At 42.2% G+C, this 18,692-nt stretch overlaps 5 protein-coding genes and 1 non-coding gene across 6 annotated transcripts; 4 read left to right on the forward strand and 2 right to left on the reverse strand.

Annotated features, from left to right (window-relative positions):
• Positions 1-325: 325 nt before the first annotated feature.
• On the forward strand, positions 326-1,456 carry LOC110761756 (glutathione S-transferase F13-like). Its single transcript, XM_021964314.2, has 3 exons — positions 326-706; positions 840-888; positions 978-1,456. The coding sequence occupies exons 1-3, from the start codon at positions 560-562 to the stop codon at positions 1,442-1,444; spliced, it is 663 nt and encodes a 220-aa protein (XP_021820006.1). The 5' UTR covers positions 326-559; the 3' UTR covers positions 1,445-1,456.
• Positions 1,457-8,170: 6,714 nt separating this feature from the next.
• Positions 8,171-9,348, forward strand: LOC110761758 (glutathione S-transferase). The gene is made up of 3 exons (XM_021964317.2): positions 8,171-8,455; positions 8,552-8,600; positions 8,704-9,348. Exons 1-3 carry the CDS (start codon positions 8,186-8,188, stop codon positions 9,144-9,146), a joined length of 762 nt encoding a protein of 253 aa, XP_021820009.1. The 5' UTR covers positions 8,171-8,185; the 3' UTR covers positions 9,147-9,348.
• LOC110761757 (pentatricopeptide repeat-containing protein At5g43790-like) lies at positions 8,351-11,054 on the reverse strand. The gene has a single exon (XM_021964315.2). It carries the CDS (start codon positions 10,956-10,958, stop codon positions 9,531-9,533), a length of 1,428 nt encoding a protein of 475 aa, XP_021820007.1. The 5' UTR covers positions 10,959-11,054; the 3' UTR covers positions 8,351-9,530.
• Positions 11,055-11,075: 21 nt separating this feature from the next.
• Positions 11,076-11,146, reverse strand: TRNAG-CCC (transfer RNA glycine (anticodon CCC)). The gene has a single exon. It is a non-coding gene; the product is annotated as a tRNA-Gly (tRNA).
• A 43-nt stretch (positions 11,147-11,189) lies between these two features.
• Positions 11,190-13,412, forward strand: ATCOAE (dephospho-CoA kinase family). The gene is made up of 4 exons (XM_021964320.2): positions 11,190-11,305; positions 11,890-12,061; positions 12,169-12,314; positions 12,810-13,412. Exons 2-4 carry the CDS (start codon positions 11,954-11,956, stop codon positions 13,258-13,260), a joined length of 705 nt encoding a protein of 234 aa, XP_021820012.2. The 5' UTR covers positions 11,190-11,305; positions 11,890-11,953; the 3' UTR covers positions 13,261-13,412.
• Positions 13,413-15,418: 2,006 nt separating this feature from the next.
• Positions 15,419-16,979, forward strand: LOC110761760 (uncharacterized). Its single transcript, XM_021964319.2, has 3 exons — positions 15,419-15,712; positions 15,852-15,927; positions 16,030-16,979. The coding sequence occupies exons 1-3, from the start codon at positions 15,665-15,667 to the stop codon at positions 16,797-16,799; spliced, it is 894 nt and encodes a 297-aa protein (XP_021820011.1). The 5' UTR covers positions 15,419-15,664; the 3' UTR covers positions 16,800-16,979.
• Positions 16,980-18,692: the final 1,713 nt, after the last annotated feature.

Consider the following 18,692-nt stretch of genomic DNA (forward strand, 5'->3'; position numbering starts at 1 on the left):
CAACATTAAATTATACAAAGAACAGTATATGCCCCCAATAATTATTGTAATACAACGAGAGCGTGTGTTGAGGGGTTCAATCCAGCTGTTCAATGTGGAGGAGTTTATTAATCAACGGCTATAAAGAATCTCCTTGTTATAACCTCTTAACATAGCCCTTCGTTATAGTTTATAGTTGTTGTGACATGGAAATGATATATTGCTTTGGGGCTTTGCATAGATTGATTTGAATACACAAAAGTTTTCATTATTTTAAAGGGTAGATTTAAAAATGCTATTATAGCAGGCAGGCAGATCATTGCATCGGGGCTTACATTCAGTCACGTGAAATCCAATCGAATAAAACACAAACATCAGTTAAGCAACTGTGGTTGCAATTTTTTTATTTGCAGCAGTACAAGTCCAGATGGTCATGACAGACTGAGAGTATCACAAGGCCGAAGGCCAAGTTATTTATAAGGAGGACCTTGGTTTTGGTCTCTATTCTCTCATCAACATATCCATAGACATAGAGCTATTAATTTGTAGGACTCTCTGCTCTTGCTCTGCTACTCTAACAATGGTGCTCAAGCTGCATGGATTCCCTGTATCTCCCTGCACGGCTCGCGTAGAGGCTTGTCTCCATGAAAAAACTCTCGACTTCGAGTTCGTCCCGGTTGATATTTTGGCCCTTGAAAACAAGCAGCCTTCTTTTCTTGCCAAGAATGTAAAATTTCATTTCCATTAAGTTACAAAAACTTGATAAAATTTTAATTTTATGTATATGTTTATCTAAGCTTATTGTGTTTGGTCATACAATAGCAAATGCCTGATGATATAGTTTTCTCCCCATCATGTAGCCCTTTGGCCAGATTCCAGCATTTGAAGATGGTGACATCACACTTTTTGGTAAGTGTCAACTCTCTCACAAAATCTTCACATATAAATATATAACATATGATATGTATATATTCTAAGTAACATTTTTACAACACCAGAGTCCAGAGCAATCACAGCATATGTAGCTGAAAAATTCAAGGGAACTGGATATGATCTCATTAGGCACGAAAACTTGAAAGAAGGTGCATTGGTGAAGGTATGGATAGAAGTGGAATCTCAACAATACCACCCAGCAATCTGCCCCATTGTGTATGAGTTTTTCGGGAAGCCTGTGGTGGGCTGTAAGCCCGATCAGACACTAATCGATGCTAGCTTAGAGAAGCTCGAGAAGGTGCTCGACGTGTATGAGACCAGGCTGAGCAGCAACAAGTACCTTGCTGGTGATTTCTATAGCCTGGCTGACCTTCACCACTTCTCTTACACTTTTTATTTCATGAAGACTCCTTGGTCTTCATTGATAAACGATCGTCCTCATGTTAAGGCGTGGTGGGAGGACATTTCAGCTAGGCCTGCCTCTGTCAAAGTGGCTGAGGGCATGAATTTTGGTGAAGTTGAAATTAAATGAGTGCTTCTTCTATATCTATGTATCTGTCTGGTGTGTTTTGGATATGGAACAACTTATCCCCATTGAGTGTAGCAGAATAATTTAATACAAAATGTTGTTGTGTGCTCTGTTTTTTTTCCTGCTACTGCAAACATATTCAGAACATCATAGAAAATCTGTAAAATTAATCGTGATTAAGGAGTTCTCATTGAAAATTAAAAGAAACAAAAGTACTGCATTGCCAAGTGCTTTCTTCAACCCTTTTCTAGCTAAGATAACATCTCCCCTGGGTCCTGGCCAACTTGTATATCAGCTTTGGACCACTCCATAGATTTCTCATGGCATGGGACCTCCATAGATTTGTCATTTTCACCCACCTAACAAATTTATCACTTGCTGTCTTCTCTATTGCAAGTCTCCATCTAGAGAGGGCCTTGCTCGATGAAATATTTCAAAGAGGCTGAGATAGCAGCTAATGCTGATGGTATTTTTACGTCCCCACAAGAGAAAAATAGTTTTCTTACCTGTACCTTAAAAAGTTCCAGAAGCTGTATATCCAAAAGTTTCCCAGACTCCCCTACCACTGTCCAAGATGGCTCAGGATCCCTCTACCACAGTTCAAGATAGCTCAGAACTCTTCTTCTTCCTCATCTGTAACTGATTGTAGGTATCAATGATGTTGATGCTCAAAATGGTTGGGCCAAGATTGAGTCCAACTTAGTGATGAGGTGTGATGAATGATGGGTGAAGGTTTGGACCTTCAGCATGTATGTGAGGACTTGGCCAATTTATGAGTATACAAAAGACAAGATATATGTGGTTCACCCTTAATGAATGGGCTACGTCCACAGAGAAGATGTTCTCATTATGATATTGTTTACATTTGTACAAGGGGATTAGACCCAAAGATAACTGGAAGAAGGCCTAGGGCCTTAGGTACAAAGTTAGGAGTCTGGAGCCCAGGTGTCAAGTCCCCGGGTCTGGAGACCCAGGACTCGGAGGCCAGACTAATAGGAGAGTCCTGAAGAGGGAACCCAGCTCAGTTTCGGATCCCCCTTCTAAGAGGAGAGAAGTCTCCTTTTATAGGTGAAGGGGAGTCTCCACTTCTTGCAGTTTTCCGATGTGGGACTCCTCTTGCTTTGCTTTGCTTCTTGTTGCTTGGTCAGTTACGGTGTCAACAGTAGTCCCCCAAGTTCGCGAGTAAGAAGAACTTCTTGCTTGGGGATTTGTAATCTTAAGTGCACTGGCCGAGCAACACCGTAGTTTGTCTTCCAAGTCGTATAGTGCACTATCCCCAGTCCCCCAAGTCCCCGGGTAAGAAGAACTTTGGAGGGAGAGAAGTTGCAACAAAAACCAAAGTGGTTTGGAGGGAGAGAAGGTTTTTTTTTTTTTTTTTTTTTTTTTTTTTTTTTTTGGTGAGCTAGGTTAGCCAAAAATTGGCAACTCCCCCAAATTTCCTTCTGCATATCACCTACCGTTCGGCAGGTGCAAATATTTTTTTTTTTTTTTTTTTTTTTTTTTTTTTTGGTGGCTAGGTCAGCAAAGTAGCTAGCCAATTGGGCACTTTCACTTCCCAAATTCCTTCTGCATGTTGCCTACCGTTCGGCAGGTGCAAATTTTTTTTTTTTTTTTTTTTTTTTTTTTTTTTTTTTTTTGGTGGCTAGGTCAGCCAAGTAGCTAGCCAATTGGGCACTTTCACTTCCCAAATTCCTTCTGCATGTTGCCTACCGTTCGGCAGGTGCAAATTTTTTTTTTTTTTTTTTTTTTTTTTTTTTTTTTTTTTTTTTTTTTTTTTTTTTTGGTGGCTGGGTCAGCCATTTGCTTCGGTAAGGGAGCAAAGCTTGAGGGTTTAGCTTCCTTGCCGAACGGTAGGGAGCGTGGAGAGAAAAATAGAGTCCTACACGGGGTTGGCTTTTGAGGCTTCGGCATGGAATTGGAGCCATCATCAAGAGCTGGCCTTTTAATGTTTCGACAAGAGAGCTAGGCATTTTAGGAAGGGCCAGGTTATGTGGGTTTAGCCTGGGCATTTAGCAAGGGCTGGGCCGCAAGGGCTTCGGCAAGGAGTCTAGTTATTGTGCCTAGGCAAAGGGGATGCTAAAGGCACAAGGGTGCCGAAGGCAGAGTGGTTTGCCAAACGCACAAGCTCGCATGTCACAAGGCATTGTGCCTAGGCACGGGGGTGCCGAAGGTGAGCTTAGGCATGGGGGCGCCGAAGGTGAGCTTAGGCACGGGGGTGCCAAAGGTGGGCTTAGGCAAAGGGGTGCCGAAGGTGAAGCTAGGCACGAGGGTGCCGAAGGCAAATGAGATGCCAAAGGTGACACAAAGCTTGCATGTGGCAAGGCAATGTGCCTAGGCACGGGGGTGCCGAAGGTGAGCTTAGGCATGGGGGCGCCGAGGGTGAGCTTAGGCACAGGGGTGCCAAAGGTGGGCTTAGGCAAAGGGGTGCCGAAGGTGACCTTAGGCAAAGGGATGCCAAAGCTTGGATGTTGCAAAGCATGGAGGTGCCAAAGGTGGGCCTAGGCACGGGGGTGCCGAAGGCGAAACAAGCTTGCATGTGGCAAGGGGAAGAGCTAGGTACGAGGGTGCCGAAGGCACAAGACTTGCATGTCGCAATATAAAATGCCGAAGGGCACGGGGTGCCGAAGGTGCCAAGCTTGCATGTCGCAAGAGGAAGTGGCTAGGCACGAGGGTGCCGAAGGCATGAGACTTGCTTGTCGCAATATAAAATGCCGAAGGGCACGGGGTGCCGTAGGTGCCAAGCTTGCATGTCGCAAGAGGAAGTGGCTAGGCACGAGGGTGCCGAAGGCATGAGACTTGCTTGTCGCAATATAAAATGCCGAAGGGCACGGGGTGCCGTAGGTGCCAAGCTTGCATGTCGCAAGAGGAAGTGGCTAGGCACGAGGGTGCCGAAGGCATGAGACTTGTTTGTCGCAATATAAAATGCCGGAGGGCATGGGGTGCCGAAGGTGCCAAGCTTGCATGTCGCAAGAGGAAGTGGCTAGGCACGAGGGTGCCGAAGGCATAAGACTTGCTTGTCGCAATAATGCCGGAGGGCATGGGGTGCCGAAGGTGCCAAGCTTGCATGTCGCAAGAGGAAGTGGCTAGGCACGTGTCGTGCTGTTCAACAAGGGGCCATGTGGGCTTGGGTTGAGCCTAGAGTGCTAGGCTAAGCTAGGCAAGGTGTCGGTCGGCAAGGGGGAGATGCCGAAGGGAAAAGGGATGCTAAGGGCACAAGGGTGCCGAAGGCAGAGGGGTTTGCCAAATACGTAAGCTTGTATGTCGCAAGGAAATGTGCCTGGGCACGTGGGTGCCGAAGGTGGCACAAAGCTTGCGTGTCGCAAGGCAATGTGGCCTGGGCACGAGGGTGCCGAAGGTGGCACAAAGCTTGCGTGTCGCAAGGCAATGTGGCCTGGGCACGTGGGTGCCGGAGGTGGCACAAAGCTTGCGTGTCGCAAGGCAATGTGGCCTGGGCACGAGGGTACCGAAGATGGCACAAAGCTTGCGTGTCGCAAGGCAATGTGGCCTGGGCACGAGGGTACCGAAGATGGCACAAAGCTTGCGTGTCGCAAGGCAATGTGGCTAGGCACGTGGGTGCCGAAGAGAAGGAATGCATATGTGCAAATTTTATTATTATTTTAAGAAATTTGGGTACCTTGTGGATATTTGAGCTTGTGGCATGTCCTTGGAGCTGGGCCTTCAAAGCTTCGGCAAGGGCTTGTCCTTCGGCAGGAAGAATGAGGGGCTTGATCCCGCGAGTTTCCAAGTTCTTGGTAGGTGGGCCTCATGAGCTGGGCTTTGGCAAAGGCCTGGGGTTTGTGCTCTGTGGAGCGTGGCTTCAGCGGGGGCTGGGGGCTTCCAGATTTGGCAAGGGTGTCTTGGGGAGCACTTTACGAGCTGGGTCCATGGGGGTCCGAGTGTTCGTTTAGTAGAAAGGCCAAGGTGGCGCGGAGGTGTGTTTGAAACTTCAGCAATGGAGTTCTATGCGATGTTGGGCTTGAGCAATGGCCTTGGGGCCGGGTTCCAAAGCTGGGCTTCGGCAAGCCTCCTTGACCCAGGTGGTGGCTAGGGTTTTGAGGGTAGATTCGGATTTTTAGAGGCTGGATCCTTCCGTTTTTGAAACGTAGCTGGGGCCTTTTGTAGCTGGGCCCTTTTGTAGCTGGGCCCTTGTGCTTTTATAGCTAGGGTTTTTATACCTTCGGTAAGGGAGTCCAAAGATTGGAGATAAGGGCCAGGGTTTGGGGAGAGGAGGTGCAAGTCCCCTATTAGCTTAAGACATGTCGTCACCTTTTAGCTTGAGGGGCTGGGTCAGCCAAAAATTGGTAAGTCACTCCTTCACCTTCTGCATGCTCCCTGCCGTTCGGCAGGGAAGCTAGGCTCCAAAATATATTCGGAGCTGGGTCCGTAGTTCAGCTCGGAGGAGGTGCCGATCGGCAAGAGATATTCGAAGGTATTTTGGTGAGGGGCTGATCTGTCTTCGGCGAGGAGTGGGTCTAAGTGCCTAGTTTTCGCATCGAGTTGGAGCTGGGTCCGTGGTGTCGTTCATCATTTGTTCGTGGAGGGGGGTTCATCCAATCTAGGACCGTCTAGGGTCTGGGTCCTTGACTGACGGCAAGGAAGTGATTGGAGCCTTTCGATCCTTCTGAAGTGTGGGCAAAGTTTTTAGCTGGTCCTTCAAGGCGTTCGCGATTTCTCTTGGCTTCAATTGGTGCCGTGAGGTTTCAAATGCTTTTGCCAGAGCTGGGGTGTCTTTGGCAAGAGCTTTTGAAAGATAGATAGATGGCTGCAAGGGTTTTTGCAAGGAGAAGACTCAAGTTCGTTCGGCAAGCTCCGACTGATAGACCTTCGGAGCTAAGGCTGGGGTCTCTTGTACTGTTGTAAGGAACCTGGGTCAGCCAAGCAAGGGTGTCGTGACCATGGCAAGGGTATGGTGGGGTGCCGAAGGCAGCGCACGCCGAATGATGAAGCTTGTGGGACAAGCTCAAGTCCCCATATTTTTACTCTTCAAAGAAGTGTCGGTCGGTACTTTGAACTGAGATGTTGGGTTGGCCCTGCAAGCCATGCAAAGTATAGCCACACTGATTGGCTTTTTCTTAAAATATCATCTTCTGCAATTTGTTGACCTGGCATTCAAGGTGGCTCCAGTAAGGCATTGCCTAACGGCAGCCTAGGTGATGTTGATTGTATGGGTGCCGAAGAGCACTGGAGAAGGGGAGAACGACAGAAGCCTTTTGTGTCAATTCCCACAGACGGCGCCAAACTGTTGATGCTCAAAATGGTTGGGCCAAGATTGAGTCCAACTTAGTGATGAGGTGTGATGAATGATGGGTGAAGGTTTGGACCTTCAGCATGTATGTGAGGACTTGGCCAATTTATGAGTATACAAAAGACAAGATATATGTGGTTCACCCTTAATGAATGGGCTACGTCCACAGAGAAGATGTTCTCATTATGATATTGTTTACATTTGTACAAGGGGATTAGACCCAAAGATAACTGGAAGAAGGCCTAGGGCCTTAGGTACAAAGTTAGGAGTCTGGAGCCCAGGTGTCAAGTCCCCGGGTCTGGAGACCCAGGACTCGGAGGCCAGACTAATAGGAGAGTCCTGAAGAGGGAACCCAGCTCAGTTTCGGATCCCCCTTCTAAGAGGAGAGAAGTCTCCTTTTATAGGTGAAGGGGAGTCTCCACTTCTTGCAGTTTTCCGATGTGGGACTCCTCTTGCTTTGCTTTGCTTCTTGTTGCTTGGTCAGTTACGGTGTCAACAAATGATTCTTTTGTATTAATGCCCACTATGTAGATATCAGTGATTGTAACGGATTGTACAATTACTATATAAATCAATATACAACAGCCCACTATGTGTGTGAGCCTTTAAATCATTTTCCAACTCTCTTTGTACTATTTATTTAAAGAGTATAGCTGATCGCCTTTTTTTCTTGGTCAAATAATATATGTAAATAGTATAGCCGCGCGGCTATACTATTTATTTAAAAAATAGATAATTTTAGTTTATACTCGTTAAATATAATAATATAAGTTCACCTCCGCGTCCGCTGATCTCACCCACCTTCCAAATTTGCATTATCTGAAATATGTGAAATTTTGCAGGTGCACATCAAGTTATTAGACCAACGTTTAATAACCTCTTCTGAAATTTTGTGACAGTTTCTTATTTTTCATACCCTCTATTGTTTGGCTGAAGGATTACTCCTATCCTCTTCTCTTGTAGACTGTTTCTCTGATTTCATCAGATATATCTGATGAGTGTGATTAAATTCTTCCAATTCTTCGTTCAAAGAAATAAACCAAAAGTTGTGTTATCATTGTAATATCATTAAGCTACCGGGCCACATTGTAATCTCATTAAGCCCAAATATACGTTTCAGATTCAGATGGTCCTCTTGGCCAAGCCCAAACTTAGTTACCTGAAGACATGTGTTTTTGTTTTTTCTTTATTTTTATATTTCTGTAAATAATTGTGAAATAGTTTACCAAGTCGTGTTTGACTTGCACAATTGCATTTCCCTTTTTAGAAGACTGGAGGGTTGTGCTGTGCGTGATTCGTGACATGGGTGCATATGCAAACCCCCAGGCAAGTTGGAGAGTTTGGCCAAAAGTTTGTCAAACTAAATCTACAAATATATATTATTAATATTCTTGAAGAGCCACCCCAAAATTAATATTTGAAAATGACACTATGAGAGTCATCGACTACGTATTCAGCTTGCACAAAAAGCCACATTTTTTTCACCAAGGCATTGATCAATGATCCCTCCCTCCTCCTCCTACCTTATAAATATATCATTAGGCCTGCCATATCATAAGGTCCAAATCACAACACATCTTTTGCTCAATTTCTTACTTGTTCCGAATCATAACACAGTCATGGCTACCATCAAAGTCTATGGAAGTACCTTTTCCACCGCTGCAATGCGAGTTTTTGCTGCCCTTTATGAGAAAGACATCGAGTTCGAGTTGGTTCCGGTTGACATGAGAGCTGGGGAACATAAAAAGGCGCCATTCATTTCCCTCAACGTAAGTATATCACAATGACTTCGAATTTGAATTTGAAAGACTAGAATTTTCATGTTTGCAGTCAATCTCACATTTCTGTGCTTGCTTTTGGTGCAGCCATTTGGTCAAGTTCCAGCTTTTGAAGATGGAAATCTTAAGCTCTTTGGTAAGTTTTTGTGTTTTGCTCGCTCACATCAAATTCATACACAGCATACATGAAATATGAATTTGTGTAACTTGTATTAAAGTGTGCACCTTCTGATATGCAGAATCAAGGGCAATTACACAATACATTGCCCATGAGTATTTCGACAAGGGAACCCAGCTGGTGATCCGAGACTCAAAGAAGATGGCAATTCTATCAGTGTGGACGGAGGTGGAGGGTCAAAAGTTCGACCCAGCAGCCTCAAAACTGACCTGGGAGCTAGGCATAAAGCCGCTGCTTGGCAAGCCCACAGACTCGGCAGTGGTGGAGGAATATGAAGCCAAGTTGGCTGCGGTTCTTGATGTTTATGAGGCTCGTCTGGCTCAGTCGAAATACTTGGGAGGTGACAGCTTCACCTTGGCAGATCTTCACCACCTTCCAACCATAAATTACCTGATGGGAACACAATCGAAGAAGCTGTTCGAATCCCGGCCCCATGTTAGCGCATGGGTAGCTGATATCACTGCAAGGCCAGCTTGGAATAAGGTCATTGCCATGCGAAGCTAGTAGTAAAAGACTGCTGTTGCTGGCTACTCAACAGTCATGTATCTTCAATAATTCCATGTATTTTGGCTTCATATATGCCTTTGATTTTCCTTTTCAATAAATAGTTGGACAAGACTCTTCTGCTGCTGCTGGTGTTGTGGTGGCATGCCTTTGAGTTCTTGTCTTCCATCCTCAATATGAAGATTGATATGCCTTTACAATCTGTTTTTGGTGTTTGCCCATCCGGTAGTTGATCTCAACTGTCTTCATCTAAAATTCAAAAGATAACCAAGCTGCAAGCAGAGCATTCACCATCCAATAAACTTGATGTAGTCAGTGAAATGGAAACAACCCAACCCAATTCAATAATAGAACAGAACCAATCCCTTGCAAATACAATGTGACTTATTGTGCTAACAGTTGAGTAACTTGGTCAGAGGGTTCAAATTCCACAGAACTACAGCCCAAGTCTTTCTTAAGGTCTCTCTGTTTCATCATCCCCCTCACTTTCTCAACATCATTCCATCTTCCCATCTCTGCATAAATATTAGACAGCTGAACATAGTAAGCACTATTCCCTGGCTCTAGTTCAACAAGCTTCCGAGCTGCAAACTCGCTCAATTCCAAGTTCCCATGAGTTTTACCACCAGCCAGCAATGAACCCCAAATAGCTTTAGTAGGCTCATAAGGCATTTCTCTTAAGCACTTCAAAGCATCTTCAAGATACCCAGAACGTGCTAACAGGTCAATCATACAAGCATAATGTTTCACCCCAGGCAAAAATCCATACTTCCCATCACTCAAGGAACGAAAAATCTGCCTGCCGATATCTACCAACCCCGAATGACTACAAGCATTTAAAACCGAAACCAAAGTCACTTCATCTACTCTGATCCCTTCTTGTTCCATCCTCTTAAACCACCCAAACGTCTCCTTACCATTTTTAGCAAGAGCTAGCCCTTTAATAAGTGCATTCCAAGTAAAAGTGTTTTTCTCTTTCATGCTATTGAAAACAGCCAAACCTTCTTCAATCCTACCACATTTTCCATACATATCAATCAAAGAAGTTCCCAAGATTACATCCAATTCCCAGCCACTCCTCCTTATAAAGTCATGTATCCAAACACCCATCTCAAGGGCCCCAAAATTTGCACAAGCAGCTAAAGCATTCACCATTGTCACATGATTGGGGACCACACCAGCATATTGCATCTGTTCAAAAGAAATCAAGGCATCATCATAATTCTCGGAGTTCCGGTACCCCATTATTAAAACCGTCCACGACACAACATCCCTCTGGGGCATTTCATCAAACACCTGTCGACAAAACTCCATACGGCCACACGATGCATAGACATTCAATAACGAGTTATGCACGTAAATATCATAGAGATGACCCAATTTTAAGACATGGGTATGCAAGCATTGCCCTTGTTTGAAGTCGTGGGAATCAGCTAGGGACTTTAGAAGGAAAGGGAAGGTGAAGTTATTTGGAAGAATGGAGCTTTTATGCATGTGGATGTAGATAGAGAGAGGGATATGATTATGAATCTGATTATGAGGAGTGTGGGAGTGAGAGAATGCTCTAATGAGAGAATTGCAAATGAAAACATGGGGTTTGGGAAGCTGGGTTAGGAAGTGGAGGTGGGCTAAATCCAAGAGGCCAAGAGATTGACAGGCAGAGATGAAGTGGGAGGCAATGGTGGTGTTTGAGTGAAGGTTTAGGAGGATGAGTTGGGCTTGGATTTGGTTGATGTGAGTAGCAGAGGAGCAGTTGCTGAGGAGAGAGAGAACTCGACTTGTTGCAGAGCTGAGCTGCGGAAGTGGTCTCATCTCATCTGAGAACAGAGAGCAAAGACGAACGAAATTTCAGTGTGCACAGGGAGGGTTTTGTATTCCCTTTTTTTTAATAGCAGCGGAGGAAAAATTGGTCCAAAAAAAAAAAATTAATGCGCATCCAGGGAATCGAACCCTGGTCAGTACCGTGGGAGGGTACTATGATACCACTACACCAGATGCGCTTCTTGCTATTCAAAGCGAAACAATCGTATTAAACTTGAACTTTGATGCCGATCTACTATGCACTTTTACTCTTTCTTCTCCTCTCTCTCTCTCTCTCTCTCTCTCTCTCTCTCAAGTCTCCAACTACTCCACCGCAACGAGGACGCCAATCGCCAGAGGTTAGAAATTTCTCCCCACATCTTTTTATTTAACTTGGTTTGCTACGAATTCACCATTAAAAGCATGTTAATTTATGCTTTAGGTTGTGTTTGTTTATGTGTGAACTAAAGAAAAAGATTGCAACTTTTTTCTTTTTGTAATCCTTTTAATCAGAAGTAAGAAAATGCAATAGATAAGAAAATGCAATAGAAACTTCTTCTTTTTTTTTCTCTAATTCTTTTGGCTTCCAAAATGTTTACAAAACCTCTACTTATTTTCAATATCCTCTATTCTCAGTAGCTGGATGAGTTGATAGGATAAAGTTTGAAATAATTACAGGGAGCAACAAAAGCTCTTCATTTCTAACGAGTCAAATTTCAAGTCTTTAATTTTAAGAGTTTGATGGGGAGCCCATTAGAGCTCCATTGTTCCATCTGTATACTCAAAATAGCTAAAGGAAAAGTATGGCTAGCCTCAATGATATTGGAGATGATCTAAAGTGTTTAAGTAATTTTCATTAACATAAATTTTTGTATTAAAAAATTCATTAAATGGTGCTCTGGAGAGTAATGTTTTGGTGCATTTTGAATTGCCCTGCAAATAGGTTTTGTGGACATCATCTCAGTAATTTCTAACAGAAAAGGCAGAAGACCATAGGAAGTTGAAAAATGAGGATAGTGGGACTGACTGGTGGAATTGCTTCTGGGAAGAGTACCGTCTCAAATCTCTTTAAGACCCATTGCATTCCAGTGGTTGACGCCGATCTTGTTGCTCGAGTAAGTGATGGGCAAAAGCTGAATTTTCTAATTTTGACAATCATGAAAGATGGATGGCAATGAATTCTTTTCATCTAATTCAAGGACTAATCATTTTTTGGTTTCAGGATGTATTAAAGAAGGGCACTGGTGGCTGGAAAAAGGTTGTTTCAGCATTTGGAGAGGACATTTTACAACCTGATGGAGAAGTTGATAGGCCTAAACTGGGGCAAATTGTATTCTCTAATCCTGAAAAGCGCCAAATTTTGAACCGGTATGTACTCTTTTGCAAATAGCTCCAGGTTTTCTTTGCACGATTTCACTTAGAGTCTCACTTCTTTTTCTTTTTTTTTGCCTGTATACAAGACCATAGTCTAGTCATTTTTCATACTAAGATTTTACTTCCTAATTCAACTTATTCCTAGTGAAGTTGAGTATAACATACTCCTTTATAAATGTAGTCACCATTGGATCTACTGGGTGCTTGTTAAAAACATAGTGTTTCTTGTTAGTCACCATTGGATCATACTCCTTTATGGTTGTGAAACTATACCATTCAGGTTGTACAATACTCCCTCAAGTTTTGACTCATCCAGGTCAAAATTCATGAGTATGCATGGAAATTACGCCAATTCCTTTTAGTCAAAATTTCCTGGATTTTATCAGGATCAGAATATTCTAGTACCACTATGAGAGTTTGTATTGGATTAGTTTATAGCACAAGTTACTATCATATCAGCTATAATCTCCAGTTTTTATCTTCGTGTAGACTACTAGCTCCTTACATATCATCTGGAATATTTTGGGAAATGTTGAAGCTATGGATGAAGGGGTTTAAGGTTATTGTTCTTGATGTCCCTCTTTTGTTCGAGGCCAAGATGGACAAATGGACAAAGCCCATTATTGTCGTATGGGTTGATCCTGAAACACAGCTCCAGAGACTCATGTTAAGGGACAGAACAAGTGAGGATGATGCTCAAAATAGGATCAATGCTCAGATGTCACTCGATCTAAAAAGGACCAGGGCAGACATTGTGATTGATAACACTGGATCACTGGAGGATTTGAAAGAACAGTTTCAGAATGTCCTATTTGAAGTTACAAAGCCCTTGACATGGACTGAATTTGGGCTTTCTAGACAAGGAGCCGCGTCCGTTCTTGTTTCCATTATTGTAGGTGTTCTTATATTCAGAAAAGTTTATAATACTGAGAGTTTGTAGCAACCTTGGAATTGTACGTGTTGAGATCTTTATCTAAACCTCTATGTCCTTGATAGAACAAGCTTCACATTGTCTTCTGTAGCAACAATGAAGAATGATTCTATGCATTTACAGTCTAAAATTATTGCACTAGAGCTTTGATTTGTTTTGTTTCTAGGTTATTTATCTGTTCCATAACTTGATACGGGTTGAGCTTTGATTTGTTATGTTTCTTAGGGATTAAGCAGAGAAAATAATAATGTTGCTCACAACCCTCTGATGTTAAAGCTTTTTTACGTTGAGTGTTGAAATGTAAAGGGTGGTCGGGTACAAAAGGAAGTCAAGTCGTTTTCGGTGATATTTTGGAACGCATTAGGAAGTCAAGTTTATAAATTTCTTTTCTGAGATTGGATGACATTGTTAAATTTTAATTGATAATGGCCCCGTTTGTATGCCAACAAGCACAAAAGCAAGATCTGTTCTGAGTGCTAAGTGCAGTCACAGGTCACTCCAGTGTTCAAGACATGGCTAAACCATTGGTGTGTATAAAGTGCCGATAAGTGAAGCCCCATTACAGTATTGTGTGCTGTGACGATATGGAATTTTTTGTATGTACTGATATAGACTGGCCTCTACGTTTGATGAGTATCAGCCAGAAAAGCTGAGAAATATATATGATATCTCTGGTTCTAAAATAATCTGTAAGCAAAAGTGGTGCCATTGTTTAGTTATAATCATTTGATCTCTTCCAGTTGCCTTTGAGAATGTTGATTGTTATCTTTTGTATATCGCTTTTGCCTTTTGATTTGCAGAGACGTGCACTGCTGGCAAGCACATTAACAGTTAACTACTTGCTGTTTCTTTCATAGTAAAGCTGATTGTCCTGCATTATACAAAAGGAAGGCAGCATTTCATTTACGATGCTCCTCTTGTGAAAATAAATCAGTTTAGATCATTCATCATTGAACAAGCAAGCAGGACAGCATGTAGTATAATATTAGTTATGGTTTGGTTTGGTTTGATTTGATTCGGTTCAAAAGTACACTCTTTGTAGTGTAAACACGGAACCAAACCGCTCAAATTGGGTCGGTTTGGCTACCCTATTGAAGTGGGCGATTCAGTTTAGTTATCAGTCATCAACTACATTAGGTACAGGGTGTTCAAAGGTTGGTGTTGGTATAAGGTGTTGAAGAGGTAATTCCGCCATGGACTATCATTTTCAAGAGCTATTGCCACTGGCCTATTAAATAATATATAGCTCACTAGAGGTGTGTCGTCATGGAATTAAGTTTTTGCTTTCATTAAATAAAAAAAGTAGTTTTTCTTTGTCCCTTTTGATTTTACTGTTTGGCCGATAGTAGTCCAAAAACCCATCAAAAGTTAGTTGAAAGCAAGCATAAGGGAATGGTTCCAAAGCAAGGAAGTTGCCGTAGTCTTTTCTAATAACTCAATAATTTGATCGCCCTGACACTCCACCAAACCAAACCATGTACAATACTCTGCATGCAAAATGAGGGCAGCTTTTCAGATCAGTAAAGAAACAAAGCAGAGCAGCTTTCAGTCCAGTGGATTCTAGCACTTGCTCTGGTGTTCCTGGATTTACTTGTTAGAATCTTCTAGGCCTAAGAAAAGTTACAGAATAGCAGCCCTATAATAAATATGGAGGGAGCCCCATAACCATAACCATAACCATAAATAAATTATGTTGATGATGATGAGGGAGGGGTAGGTGGGTAGGGAGGTTGGCTTTTATCTGGGTCAATTTTCTCAGTAAAAGTAAGTAAAGAAGCCCTATAATATAAAGTAAAGATCTCATGGATAACTGGAAAAGATGCAACAAAAGCCAAAAGGGTTAATGCAAAGCCACAAACAAGAAAAGAGAAGAGAGGGATAGGAGAGCATAGGGTAGGATAGGACTCTCTCCTCTTCTCTCCTCCTCCCTCCACAATGAACTGAAAAGGCTCTGATCATCTCATCTTTCCTCACGGGCAGGCAAGGCAGAGTTAGATTTTGATATCTATCTAAGTCTACATGACTTTCATTACCCCAACCCGCATACAGAAATATAAACCAAAAAGTATGTGAATTGGAGTCTGTGAAGCTGCAGTAAGCTGTTGGTAGGGTCAACAACACAGGGAGGGTCACGTGATATGATCACGTGATATTGATGACGTGTCAGAGCTTTAGTGGTTCATTGGGTGGGGAGGAGTTGATGTGGCATCCACACCATGACCATACCACCAGATGCTTTCTTCTTGCTTTTTTCTTCCACTTTTTATTGCTCCCACCTTACTCTTATATCCTTCCCCCACTCCTTAAACCTAAGCACACTCACACACACACACACACACACACACACTCTCACTTTCCTTATTCTCTACTTCATCAACCTCTCTCTCTCTCTCTCTCTACCCCTTATAGATAGATGGCAACAAAACCTGCTGAAGAAGCTCCTGGAGCCTTAAAATACCAGGTATAATTAATTAGTATAATAGTTTTGTTCTCATCAACCAAGTTCAGTTACTTTCTTTATCAACAAAAACCTTTTCCCAAATCAAAATGTTCCTCCTATAAATGAATTGAGTTGATTGATCATCTCCTCTGTTTTGCAGACATGGGTCCTGAAAGTCTCAATTCACTGTGAAGGCTGCAAGAAGAAAGTGAAGAAAGTCCTTCAAGGCATTGAAGGTGAGTACATATGATACGTGACCACCATAGTTATTATATATCTTCATTAAATTAAGTTGTAATTCATGATCATTTGTGTTTAATTGTTGACGTGATCACCAGGGGTTTACACGACGACGGTTGATTCTCAGCAGCACAAGGTGACGGTGACTGGTAACGTGGAGGCAGAGACCCTTCTCAAGAAGCTGTTGAGGTCAGGCAAACACGCCGAGCTTTGGCCTGAAACTAAGAAAGCCAAAAAATCAAAATCAAAGAATAATAATAATGAAAAGAAGACGGCAGATAGTAGTGAAAAAGATGGCGATCATGAGGATGGCCATGGTGATCAACCTGATCAAATCAACGGCGGTGATGATGCTGATGATGGTGGTGAGTCGGACAAAGAGGGTGACGAAAGTAATGAAGCTGCTGGTGGTGGTGGTGGAAATAGTGCAAGTACTGGGGCTAAAAAGAAGAAAAAGAAGAAGAAGAAGAAAGGGCAAAATGGTAATTCTACAAATGTCAGCGGCGGTGGCAACCCCGGTGACACATATTTTGGTGATGCTCCGGGAGGCGGAATTGTACCGTCTATGGCTGCTCTTGAGGTGGCTCAAGCGATGGGCTCCATGAATATGAGCCCACCAATTCAGCACGTGTACCCCGGCCCATACCCTTCATCAATGTACTATCAGCCTCCAACATATGGGCTAAATTACAATACGGCCTGTCCTACGAGTACAGCTACTTCATACTTTGCTCCTGATGCCATGCATTCTACTACGTATTCTCACCCGGATATGTACTCGCCCGCTCTGCCGTCCGATTCTTTCGAAACATTCTATGTGGAGGATGACGAGCACGATGAAGACGAAAGTGGGTGTCACATTATGTGAGAATTAGAATTATGAGGCTTATGTATACGTACGTACGTACGTAGAACTAATTAATGTATTATATACTAGTATATATATAGTGTGTGTACTTTGGAGGGGAAGAGAGGTTTAATTTTGTAACCTGTAATAATTAATGGGTCTGGTCTTTGTTATATATATGTAGCTATAGCTTTTTTACTAGTTTGGTTGCGTAAAATCTCCTTTTCCTCTCAGCCTGATGTGTAAAGTAGATTTTTGTTTTATGAAATCTCTCTCTGTTTCTCTAAATTGATCACAATCCAAATGTGCATGCTAGCTAGCTACACTGTCATTTTAATTAATGAGCTGAATGACAAAGTGCTTTTTGAAAAGCATATGGTAGGACATATTCTCTCTTTTGGTTATAAGGTGTCTGTTTAGAGATCTTTCTTTCAATTATGCGAGGGGCACATCTCCCACTTTGGAATGAAAAGCTAGATAAATAAGTCTGTTTGGTGCTGTTGTCTTAAGCTTTTGTATCTTTATTCTTTCTGAGGCTCACAACAGGGCAAGCATGCATGCACGGGGACCAATACCCTAAGATATAAATATATCTGGTGGAGTGGAAGTTGTGGAACAAAGAATCAACATAAATCTAATCTCCAATTCTCGATGCTTCAATTTCCAGAGCTAAAATCATTCTCCGCTGACCTTCTTTGAATGAGCTTTGCTTCGAATTAATGGGGGAAAAAAGAGAAGAATAATTTAAAAAGGAGAACCTTAAAATTATATGCCAATATCTTACAGTCATGATCACTTTATGAAGCCATACCCATACACATAAAAGATCGTATACATGATTTTTCGACCCTCTAGCCTCAACTTCAACCTCACCTTTTTATCAAAATTTCGGAATATTCACATTGGATATACCTCTTTCCAGTACATAAAAGAGGACTTGAATGGTTATCCTGCCATATATTCGTCATCTTAACAAATGGAAGGGCAAGTCCATGTACTCATGTATATATAAAAACTTTCCGCAAATGTAAGTTAGGCCAGTTGACTAAAGCAGTGTACTCATTATCGTACCCTCATATTAATTTATAACTCACACCAACAGGCGTGCAGCCACAAGAGTCATGCGTACCCAAGTTTTCCCCGGGCTTCGTCTTTTCGATCAGATTCCAGAAAGCTCTATGCATACATGGACGTTAATTCTAAGATATACATGCTGGTCAAAGAGAAGAGATGACTGCCTCTGCCTCTGCAATTATATATAATTTATATCAATGGTCAACTTTAATTCTTTCATTGAATTAATATATATCATAAGTTGCATGATTAGTAAAAGTTGGTCTTTAGTTAATATGTTGGATATGAAAAGATGGAATGAAATGATGATCTATTGGGCCCTCTTTGGTAGAGTATGATTTAGTAGAATCTAGAAAACAAGTCCTTTTCCCTCAACCCAAGTCCCCCACCACCAAATGAAAACACAAGAAAGAAAGAAACTTAATGTCACAATCCCTATAATCACTGCAGCTAGCATTGCTCTGTATAGTTGTATGATTTTCAAAACCAGTTTCCGAAAAGGGACACAAACAAATTGAAGATATTTTCATGTTAAAGGGAAACGTATTTGGACGACAAATGCTCTACTATTCATTGTAAAGATTAGAAAGAATGAAAAGAGAATCCAACCCCAAAAGCAAATGAATCTGATGTATATTTCTTCAGTCTGTAACATATCCTAATTAAGATATTCATGTATATTGGATGAACGGAAGGATATTCGAATTTGCAACCTCTTTCAATGTTGGAAAGAGATGTATCATTAGACTAATAGCTAGTTGGTGATGATACAACAAGTATATTACCTTGACATGAAAATGAGTTTCTTTTTGGGTGGATATTAATGCGTTTCCATTCTCT

The sequence above is a fragment of the Prunus avium genome, chromosome 8 (assembly GCF_965620075.1).
Source record: "Prunus avium chromosome 8, drPruAviu1.hap1.1, whole genome shotgun sequence".
NCBI lineage: Eukaryota > Viridiplantae > Streptophyta > Magnoliopsida > Rosales > Rosaceae > Prunus > Prunus avium.

Bases quoted from the DNA above. Each gene is read 5' to 3' on its own strand.
- LOC110761756 (XM_021964314.2), top strand. From the start codon at position 560: ATGGTGCTCAAGCTGCATGGATTCCCTGTATCTCCCTGCACGGCTCGC. The intron at 707-839 runs GTAAAATTTCAT...CCCATCATGTAG, and splicing joins CTTCTTTTCTTGCCAAGAAT to CCCTTTGGCCAGATTCCAGC. The intron at 889-977 runs GTAAGTGTCAAC...TTACAACACCAG, and splicing joins TGGTGACATCACACTTTTTG to AGTCCAGAGCAATCACAGCA.
- ATCOAE (XM_021964320.2), top strand. From the start codon at position 11,954: ATGAGGATAGTGGGACTGACTGGTGGAATTGCTTCTGGGAAGAGTACC. The intron at 12,062-12,168 runs GTAAGTGATGGG...TTTTGGTTTCAG, and splicing joins ACGCCGATCTTGTTGCTCGA to GATGTATTAAAGAAGGGCAC. The intron at 12,315-12,809 runs GTATGTACTCTT...ATCTTCGTGTAG, and splicing joins AAGCGCCAAATTTTGAACCG to ACTACTAGCTCCTTACATAT.
- LOC110761758 (XM_021964317.2), top strand. From the start codon at position 8,186: ATGATCCCTCCCTCCTCCTCCTACCTTATAAATATATCATTAGGCCTG. The intron at 8,456-8,551 runs GTAAGTATATCA...CTTTTGGTGCAG, and splicing joins CGCCATTCATTTCCCTCAAC to CCATTTGGTCAAGTTCCAGC. The intron at 8,601-8,703 runs GTAAGTTTTTGT...TCTGATATGCAG, and splicing joins TGGAAATCTTAAGCTCTTTG to AATCAAGGGCAATTACACAA.
- LOC110761760 (XM_021964319.2), top strand. From the start codon at position 15,665: ATGGCAACAAAACCTGCTGAAGAAGCTCCTGGAGCCTTAAAATACCAG. The intron at 15,713-15,851 runs GTATAATTAATT...TCTGTTTTGCAG, and splicing joins CTGGAGCCTTAAAATACCAG to ACATGGGTCCTGAAAGTCTC. The intron at 15,928-16,029 runs GTGAGTACATAT...CGTGATCACCAG, and splicing joins AGTCCTTCAAGGCATTGAAG to GGGTTTACACGACGACGGTT.
- LOC110761757 (XM_021964315.2), bottom strand. From the start codon at position 10,958: ATGAGACCACTTCCGCAGCTCAGCTCTGCAACAAGTCGAGTTCTCTCT.